At 44.0% G+C, this 10,580-nt stretch overlaps 1 protein-coding gene across 2 annotated transcripts; it reads right to left on the reverse strand.

Annotated features, from left to right (window-relative positions):
• Positions 1–4,326: 4,326 nt before the first annotated feature.
• Positions 4,327–9,938, reverse strand: LOC125531749 (protein FAR1-RELATED SEQUENCE 5-like). Of its 2 annotated transcripts, none has more exons than XM_048696032.2 (6): positions 9,588–9,938; positions 9,189–9,410; positions 7,616–7,935; positions 5,110–7,522; positions 4,977–5,033; positions 4,327–4,781 (listed from the first exon to the last, which is right to left on the reverse strand). In XM_048696032.2, the coding sequence occupies exons 3-5, from the start codon at positions 7,832–7,834 to the stop codon at positions 4,981–4,983; spliced, it is 2,685 nt and encodes an 894-aa protein (XP_048551989.1). In that variant the 5' UTR covers positions 7,835–7,935; positions 9,189–9,410; positions 9,588–9,938; the 3' UTR covers positions 4,327–4,781; positions 4,977–4,980. The 2 variants fall into 2 exon arrangements, with proteins under 2 accessions (XP_048551989.1, XP_048551987.1); XM_048696030.2 differs by having other exon boundaries at positions 9,096–9,410.
• Positions 9,939–10,580: the final 642 nt, after the last annotated feature.

Consider the following 10,580-nt stretch of genomic DNA (forward strand, 5'->3'; position numbering starts at 1 on the left):
AATAAATAATAACATTATTATTGCCTCTAGGGCATATTTCCTTCATTCGCTGCCTTGGCCTGTTTGTTGCCGTCGGGGCACCCGGCGTCGGCATGTCCGGCTTGTAGGTCTCTTTGGCCTTGGCGAGGGTGCGCCGGACTTCTGCCCACTTCTCGCACTTCTTGATCCGGGAGAACACGTGGAGGTACTTGAAATCCTTGTTGGTGTTGCTGTCCTGCCGAAACATGGCGAACATCCGGACCATCTGCACTGAGGAACAAGTGTCGACGACGCACACACGCGGCGAAAACGAGCGAGAGACCGGCGGCTTACCTGACCCTCGATGCTAGCGCCGCTCTCCGGGCGGTGCGAGGGGCGGCGTACTTCTTCGGCGGCATGGCGGCTGGATGGGGGGGAGAGGGAGAAGAATGGCGGGAGAAGGCAGGAGAAGGGGGAGATGGAGGGAAGCAGAGGGGGGAAAGCGGGGTGATCGGTGGGAAAAGGTCTTTGTCTCGTCGACAAAGTGGACCCACGTGCCTTTTCGCTTCGGCCGACGTCCAGGCGCCCCCTGGGGGCTTGGGTTCGGCTCGGGTACGTCGGCTGTTATTTCGGCCCAAACCGGCGATAATCGAGATCCTGGGGGCGCAACTGGGCCGATTTTTCGGCGTCGGTGTAAAAAATGGCCTTGGGGGCCTCTTGGGGGCGCGGTTGGAGATGCTCTAACATTAGGCAAAGTACCTAAAAAAACTGCAATCTGAGAAAGGGAAGAAAGTATATTTTTCATCCTCAGGTTGGAAGGGAGGGGCGAGAGGTGGGTGCAGCTCCTTGTCTTGCCCGTGGACCTTCTTCGTTAAGCTCGTTGTGTTCATAGTTTTGGTGGAGGCACGATTACTTGCCCTCTTATTTTGAATCCATCCCGGAGTTGGTTTGGAGGGGAGGAGAAGTGATGAACTGGACTTAGTGGTTTGGGTAGGTGCTCGTCCTTAGTGGCGTCTAAGGTGAGACAACGACGTTTATAATGGCGGTGGAAACTGGTCATCATTGTCTCGCCATTGATTTTGCTGGCCGAAGGGCGTCCGCTTCTTTCCCCCTGACTTGGTGCCAAGATGGGATACAATTCAGCGCAGGATCAGGGTCTTTGGCTTCTTCTTCAGGCGTGGTATGCGACAGGAGAAGCAATTACAGTGGTAGTGTCTAGTTTAGATCTGATTGTGTTTCTTGTTTTATGTTGGGGTCCTCCTTGCAAAAAAGTTGGGATCAATCTATAATTAATTTTCTTTGATGGGTCCTATTGTAGACTGTTGTGTGCCAGCAATTTAAGATTAATGGAATTTCTGGGCTTTCGGGACACATCTCTTGTTTAAAGCAACTAGTCCGCTTTAATCCAGTTGCATGATTTTGTCTTACCTTTGATGTTGTTTTTCTAGTTCATTGGACATTACTGAAGCATGAGAAGAAATGAAGAATCATAAAGATACGAGACACATCTTTTACATCTAACTAATGCTAGATTTTGTTTTTATATGTAAGTGGTGCTAGATTAATAAGAATGATTGAGATGAAGTGATCTACACCTTGTGAGAACATGTCATGCGCATTCAAGTTGATCACCTGCATACCTCATGACATAATTCCTCATTCTTGCTTCGGGTGGGGTTGCACATGCCCCCCTCCCTCGAGGGAGGGGAGGGACTCTCTCTCTCTCTCTCCCTCTCTCTTCTCGCCCTGGCTAGGTGCAATTTGTTTCACCGACTAGCATTGATCGGTCCCGGTTCAAGTGAGCTGTGATTTTTAGCCATGTGGTGTCCACATTAAAATGAGATGGAAAAATCGCATGAGTAAGTTTTTTTTTGCATGAATAAGCTATTATAAAATTTTATGTCATGCTAATACAATAGCCTCACCAATTTATTTAAAGGAACCATAAATAAATGATATGACGCAAAAGACTATCTTCTCATGCAGCTATTGGCCAATGGTTTCGGAGCAACAATAGCTACCCCTCTCCAGGCAGCAGGCATTGGCGGTCAATGCTAGTCAACGGCAAATCTAGTGGGGATGCTATAGCAACACCTTCAAAGTTGTAAAATAAATTTTACTATATACTTTATTACTTTACACTAATTATTTAACAAGTTGATGCTATGTTCCGGCTATTTGTTGAGATTATGATGGTTTTAAGACTAAATTATATAGTATCTAGTGTAAATATTGAACGTGGCATCCTTGGAGCTGAACATTGTCTCTTTGCCAAGGCAATCTAGGAAGACAGAAGGTTCACGGGAGAGGGGAGAGAAACGGGAAAAAACAGACAGGGCCGGTCCTGAGATTTCAGGGGCCCTGGGCGAAATTATAATTGGGGGCCCTTGATGGCCCTTAGTATAGATGTCTATTTATAAATCATTATATGTAGATATAATTTGTATCAAAGAAAAAATTAAGTGCATATCATAATGTATTACATATTCCTTCAAAAAATCTCCTCATATTCTGAGATGGAAAATCGCTAATGATATTATCAATATCAATTTCATCAAGCATGTTTTTCTCAATGCATAATGTTGCCAAGCTGTTGTAACCCTTTGTCAATTTGTTTCATGCTTTCTCAGTCCAGTGCTCAGTTCATTCCAAGAGTTTATGTTGGTAATATGGTCAACACTAGCTGCATGTTTCGGTCTCGCATTAATATGCTTCCAATCACAAAACCCCTCATGCCTCAATGCACTTTTGCATTTGTCAGAATTGAAAAGCTTACATCACAATGAAAACACTTTATTTGCGCCTTTTGAAATAACTGACCATTTCCTATCACGCACTTCTCAATTGCACATATTTCTTGAGTAATGCGTATATGAAAAATGTCTTGAATTTTCATCCAAAGAATATTTAGTGTTTTCTTCTTTCCTTTTAGGCCCCTTTTCCACTAATATACCCTCAATTTATTTTCAAGATTACCCAAATTGCTTAGATCATAAATATCCACAGTAATAACCGGTTCGTCATCAACACTAGCAAATTATGTCGCAGATGAATTAAATATGGACGCAGGATCGCTCACATTGGTATCATCAATGTTGATGTCAACATCATCTTCTGTAGGAGAATGACCATTATTTTTCTGATTGGCACTAGTTTGGTCATCCATAAGAACTATCACCAACTCGTCTAGATTTTTTGAAGTGCTCGGATGGCTCTTATGATTTATTAAGAAGGGATCCTTTCATGTCATCTACCTCCTTCCTTTTTCTTTTATCACATCCAGATGGATACTTTACACCCGAACCCAATATGGCAGTGCTGAAATTGAAAGGAACAATAAAATTAGTGCAAAAAATTAAAATATTGGATTAATTACAGAAGATCTTCACCTAATATCATGACAAAATCTGCTAGGGCATAGTATAGTACCTTCTCTCCGTAGTCTAATCTGGCTATGTGCGCGCGTTTGATCACCCTGGCAACAATTCCCTATTGACCTGTTCGAGAATTCGGAAATCAGGATTAGAAAAAGAAAGAAACAGGAAGAAGAACAGGCAAGGGCAGAAGGCGTGCACGAGGAGACATACCTGCCGTAGTCGTCGCGCCATTCGTCAGGAGGCGGAGTTGAAGTCTTGAAGACGAATAGCGGTCGGCGGAACATGCAAAAGGGCAGGGAACGAGACGATCGAGGATCCGAAGGAAAAGGAAATCGTGCGTGAATCGAGCGATTTCTTTCACGTCATCTGCCTGTACGTGCAAACATGGGCCAAGCCCATCATCTCTCCCTTTCTTTCCTAGGCCTAGCACGTGAGTCACACGAGAGGAGCAGAGGCTGGGGCGTTGCTGAGTTTGGCTTCAATTTTTTTTGGTCGTAGTATATACTTGTGTACCCTACATACACGTACCTGGAGGGGGCCCCCTGGCGTTTCGGGGCCCGGGGCGGCCGCCCCGTTCGCCCCCCCTCAGGGCCGGCCCTGAAAACAGACATGCCTATGGTAAAAAAAAAACTCCAGACGTTCTGAATTATTTGTCTTAGATTTGCCTCTCCTCTAGGCAATGCAAATACTACATTATTTGTATTAGATTTGTCTCTCCTCTAGGCAATGCAAATACTACATTGCTATACGAATTTTAACTTTTGGTACCAAATCCCAGGTCACTTTTCCTGTTGTTCATTTCCAACTGAGGAAAGAAAAAAGATCTATCTAGGGCACATCTACCCTAGGAAAAGAAAAAAGAAAGAAAATACCGGCACGAATCTCCGGATAAAATCAATGAAATAGGACTTAGATGTGCAATACTTAGGGCATATCTAGACATGCTTTAGCAAAACTGAAAGAAAAAAGTACCGCTGGTCCAAACAAGGCCTGAAAATTTGCGATCGCCTTGTTTGTATTTATCTTGACAGCCAGTGAACTTGACAAGTGTAAACAGAATATATCACATAGGTGTAGAGAGACATGAACATTCATTCCTCCATACTAGTACATCTACAAGCGCGGCATGCACCATCAACACAGGCACAACACACACACACAAAACGCATCACCCTTTTCATCATCTACTGGGAAGTCATTGCCGCTTGGTGGTCGAACAGGCGACCTTGATATTTAATCGGTCTGAGGCGCCATGGGGCAAGCGGTAGGTGGAACTGGACAAGTCGTAAGCTATGAAATGGACTGGAAAAGTTCCAGCAGTCTTAAGAAATCTATTAAAAAATGATCTTCACAGCGGATAAGCCCGTCGTCATTATTCCCAGCTCATTAGTTATTTCTACACACCACCAAATTGCTATGGCAGCCAGATATACCATCATCCAGCACCTGTTTGAAAGAAAAAAGTGTGAACGAAACTAAATATTTGCTGGCAGGTGATAAACAGACATTTTCCCAAACAGGTCACTGAACAAATGATACATCTTGGGTAAATTGATAGGGTAAGAACCATAAAGACATTGGCATAGTATAACAGAATAGTTCTCTTACTACGTTTCGTACTTGTAGCAAGAAAGTGGTTACCTGTCTAGCGGTAATCCAACGTACCAGCACCCATTGTGAAGGGAAAGGTTAGAGAATCTGCATTACAATTAGCACTGTTAAATACATGTTGCAACAAACAAAAAGGGGGGAATCATCTTGATTGAACAAGTACCATCAGCAGAGCCATTGATAAAGTTAGCATGATTGTGCAGACCATCTGTGATCATACTTTCAACTGGAATTTGAGTACGGTCACAATTAGCACCAATAATAGCAGCTATGTCAGGGGGGCTGTTTTCAAGAAATTGTTCCACTTGACCCATAAGTATGCTCGATTGGCTTTCCATGTACGCAAATGATTCGGCAGAGGTTGCAGCTCTAGCCGCTGCTATGCTGAATATTCGACACAATAAAGTGTGACGCTTTGTCTGAGGATCACCATCAAAAGAGTACGCGTAACCACCATTTGAAGATCCTGATCTGGCATCTTTCCTCCACCTTTTCAAGATGTACTGAGGAGGAATGTCCTTGATATTCCTAGTGTCAAGTACCTTCAGCATATGGCGACATGGAATGCCTACAAACTCAAACCTCTTGCAACTACAATGTGACATGGAATTGAGTGAATCATACTTAACAAAATGATCTTTTGGATTGTCCTCGACAGTTATCCTATACTCACAGATTGTGCCCATCTCACCACAGTTATATAGCATGCAATCCATGTACAATTCAAACTCTCTTTCAAACATTCTATAGGCAGCAGGTGTATACACATTTGCAGCTTGCCTTAATATTCGCATCGAAGGTGGCTTCTTTGTGCTCTGACTGGCACTCACATCAAGTTGCAGTTCTGCAGACCGACGATCACATAATAATTTTTCAAACTGCACAAAGAAACTCAAAAGGTCGAATTCTAGGGATAAATATATTTTAAGCTCACTACTCAAGTTGTCCTTCTGTTGGACGCTTTTCATATCAGCGTAAAATGCCTCACGACCATATGGTAATGCCCATTTCTCCTTAACAGCAAGAAGATCTGCTAGCCATTGATTATCTTTTAGGTCATGATTTTCCAACATTTCTCTCCATGCCATCAAAAACTCAGCCTCATCTTCACAATCAAATAGGCATCTCTTGAAGTTGTATTCTAAAGTTCTTGACCCATGGAATGCTTGACTTAACTGTTGAAGAGCATTTTGGTAAATTTGCCAAACACAAAAACGATGTGCTGTCTCAGGCCAACTTACTGCAACAGCTTCACTTATCACAGCCGATCTATCAGTTAACAATGTCTTGGGATGGGTACTATTCATTGCCATCTTAAAAGTATCAAATAGCCATCTGAAAGCTTCAAAGCTCTCATCATAAAGTAATGCAGTACCAAAGATGACAGTTTGCCTATGATGATTCAGACCTGTAAACAAAGCAATCGGCCTACCATAGCCTTGCACTGCATACCCTGAATCAAGGCATACTACATCACCAAAGTGGGTAAAATCCATGATGGACTTGGAATCTGCCCAAAGAAAATTTGTCAAGTTCCCATCTTCATCAGATTTTACTGCATAGAAGAATGAAGGGTTGTCATGTTGCATCTTTTGTAGGTACTCCAGAGTGGCACCTACATCACCATAGTGAGAAACTTTACACTTGTACCTTTTCCAACTTCTACCTTCTAGACAGTTTGAAGTGGCATCCTCTTTGATAAGATTTTGCTTGCCGTAACAATCGTCTAGTGATTCATCATACAAATCTACTCCACAATCTTGATAACTTCCAGCCGCTAGTGATGTCATCACAAGATCAGAAGCTGCTGCGGCGCCAAGACCGTGATTGTGGAAGGTGACAAACTCAGTGACATTATACTTGCCGTTAGATGCAAGTCTGATGACCATACACGCTGGGCAACCAGTTCGTGTCTCTGGACGAGGCTTCTTTACTCTATTTGCTCCTCTTTTCTTCTCACGGAACCCTTCTTTTGAACAAACAAACATCCTTCTAGTGATAACATTTTCAGCATTTATTGTCATGCTTGCCCTTCTCACGTTAAATCCAATTTTCCCTGCATACATGCTGTAAAATTCATATGCCTCATCTTCATTTTCAAACTCTGGCGTTACCACAGTATCATCCACCAGATTTTCTCTCACAGCCCGTGCTTTACGCCTAATTTTCTTTGCTTTCAACATATGAATCGTAGAAGCTGTTGCCAACTGATGGTTATGGTTTGGTACAAATTCTGTCAAACGGTACTTGCCATTGGGAGTAAGCCTAATGGTCATGCTTGCTGGGCAACCAATTCTTGTTTCAGGCCGTGGGCACTTTGATTCCTTGGCACCCTTCTTCTTCTCCCGAAAACCTTCTCTTGAGCAAACAAATGTCCTCCTAGTGATGATGTTCTTCGATGTTGTCCAGAGTGTTGATCTCCGAACAAAGAAGCCCACCTTCTCCGCATAAATATTGTAGAACTCATAAGCATCATTCTCGTCATCAAATAGCATATTTACTTCCGGCAACATCTTCTCATTGCAGCTATTAATCACAGGAAGAACATCGGCTGCCACCACATCCGCTACTGCTTCCTACCCATGAAGAATGGCAGCACCATGATAAGGTAACAAGGCTTTGTTCTTCCTTAAGACCTAGTGGAAAATAGACAATAGTAGAGAACATACCCCATTTTGTTGTGGATACGCAGGATTCACATGAGGAGGCCAAGATGTGCATGGACGCAGGACTACATGTCCAGGCCAGGACTGTTGTGCTAATCTCAGATCAGTGGTGGGGGCATCTGAAGCAGTAGGCATAGAATTTTGGACTAAGGGAGGTGGCACAGGCGGCATAGCAATTCGGGGACCCTTCTCCTTTGCACCACCGCCGCTGTTGCTGGACATTTTGTTCTACATACATGTATACGCCAGCACGAGCACTCAAAATCCACTTGATTGACAGAACGAAGCTTCTTGTAATTGCACTCCACCGCTAGGCAACACAACTTCAAGAAAAGAAAGAAATGTGGTTAATAAATGAAGCAGCAGTTTACCAATCAACCTTTGGACCATTTAGTCTAATACATCCTGAATGAGGCAATAAAAAGAGGATGGAAGAGGAAATGTTGATTGGCCAAGAAATTAGCATAGGTGAAAACAAAATCAACCGAGAAATCACAACAAATTCTTCCACAGTAGAGCTGAACCTGATGGCCAAATTGGATAACCTACTGCTAGAACTGTCCACAAGCAGAACTCGATCCAAGTCAAGCTATGCTGCGCAGCCGGCTGGATTTCACTGCACACAAGATTACCTTAAAAGTCCTCAGGTAGGACGGAAGGACTGAGGAGGGAGAGGGAATTGTGATTCCCTACACAATGGTGGCCGCCACTACCATGCAGCCAGGCAGTGGTGGGCACATGACTAAATGTAAGGTAAGGCAGACTTAAGCCTTTAGTGAGAGGGCTAACATTTTCACCGACCTCACTAATGGACAAGAATGTCAGTACATGTGTATACATCTGTAAAAATAAGTTATTTGTGACATAAACTGTGAAAAATCCCGATTTAAGCAGATCAAACCACCCATTACCTTCCCTACCATACCTCAATCCTCGTATTTGCAATTCAGAGTATTTTTCAAAACATTCAAACCCACCACGCAGCTCAATTATGAATACAATGGCCACCACTGCGGATCAATCCCTAAAAAACCCAATCGCCCAGTCAACTAATATACCTACTTATACCGACTGAGAACTTCCAAGCATGACAAATGGGACACCCAAGACCACACCACTAACTCTATGCATTCGGTTTATTCAGTTTGGTAAATACCCTTTTGTGGTATGTACACTATCCATACTTCGGTCAATATGGTACTATAAAACTAAAATGCAATTTGGCTTTGGTATATACCATGTATGGCTTTGATTAAACCAAAGTTGACGCAAATTTAAGAAAGAGAGAACGACGCTTTCTTCCTGTCCTATGTATCTTTGAAGGTTCTGAACTTCCATTCCATACATTTTTCACAATAGGACTTGCATTAGACTAGCCATGAAAATATGACATACTTGCTAATTAATTAGCACTAGAAAATTAGAGGTTAGCGAAGGCATGGATGGATAAACATCAGAAACTAATTAGATGCTGGGAGCAAACCTTATGATGTCAAGGACAAGTCATCTTTGGACCGTAGCACTAGCAGTATAGCATTCCATATAAGAATACAGAACATAACATAATATGTCTCACCATGAGTGTTCAGATAACAGGAATCGCAGACAGAATAGAAGAAAACAGCATCAGTACGTCACGACCTCCCATGGCCATGGGGCACAAGCATTGCCACAATACCAGTTGCCAACTTCACAAGATCGCAGCTTAGTACTAACTAGCACAGCCCAAGCACCTTTACAGTACTCAGCAGCATTGTAAGTTCCTTCAAATCTCCCCCTAAAAAAAGTTCCTTCAAATCTGAAAAGTCAAGCGAAATAGGCAACATCAATTTATTAAACCTTAGTATAAGACATGATATCGATGGAATTGCCATTGTTCAGAAACCTATTCGCAGCCAAAAAAAAAAGATCCTACTCATTGGCTCATTGCAACTTTGCCACCATAGTAATTAACTAATTAAGGCACAGGAATTACCTGAAGCTTTACTAGGTTGTGCTTGCGCGGGGACGGAGAACGCCGGGAAGCAGGAAGCAGCGACCTGCGAGGGCCGGTGGGTACGGCGTCGGACGGGCGAGTAGCTGAGCAGGCCGCTCGCCTGACGGCGGAACGGCGCCGGAGGCGTGGCGATGCAGCGAGGTTGAGCGCCGGACGGCGAAGCGGCACCGGAGGCGTGGTGAACTAGCGAAGCAGCGAGGCTGAGCCGTTGAGCCCCCAGTGGTGAGCGCGCCGCCGTGGTGCTCGCTAACGCTAGGGTTCGTCTGTCGGTCTGCCCGATGCGCTAGCTACCGCTTCGGGTAAATCCTATCTGACGCTCAATGCGCCAGATACTCGGCATAGCGCACAGGCGTAGGCTCCAATGCTCCATGGCCATTCGCCAGGCTCAGGCTGTGTTTTTTTTCCAAGGTGTAGTTTTTCTCTCATAATAATTGCAAGTAGGAGCAGTAAGATCATTTTTTTCTTTCATAGAAAGAAAGAGGGTCCTTTAGGCTAGGGTTTCTCATGCCTCTCGCTGGTGCCGCCACCAGTCTATCTCGTCTCCTATTGTCTTAGGGCCATGGAGGTGTGACGGATCCCGGCCCATATCGGCGGGAGGGTTTTGTTTTTTCATACTCTTTTGAGTTTTGTTAGGGTTTGTGTCTTACTCAGAGAGGTGAGGCGGCTGCGACTCTCTGAAGATGGAATAAAATTCTCTCCGCCTTATCGCCGTCTCGTGATGTTTCTAGCATCGTCGGAGGGTGTGTGGAGATTGGATTATTCTGATCTACGCTTTCTTCACCGGCGATGATTACTGTTTTGGTGTGCTCGTCCTATGGGGTCTTAGCACGACGATTTTCCGACTGTCTACAATTTTGTCTGGCTCGGTTGAGGGAGGGGCAAAGACGGCGATGCGTCTTTGGCTCGCTCCGTGCTAGTAATCGTCGCTAGATGGTCTACGGACCTAATGTATTTTTTACTTCTGGTGTTCTT

Source organism: Triticum urartu, chromosome 2A, assembly GCF_056163025.1.
Source record: "Triticum urartu cultivar PI428250 chromosome 2A, HENAU_Tu73, whole genome shotgun sequence".
NCBI lineage: Eukaryota > Viridiplantae > Streptophyta > Magnoliopsida > Poales > Poaceae > Triticum > Triticum urartu.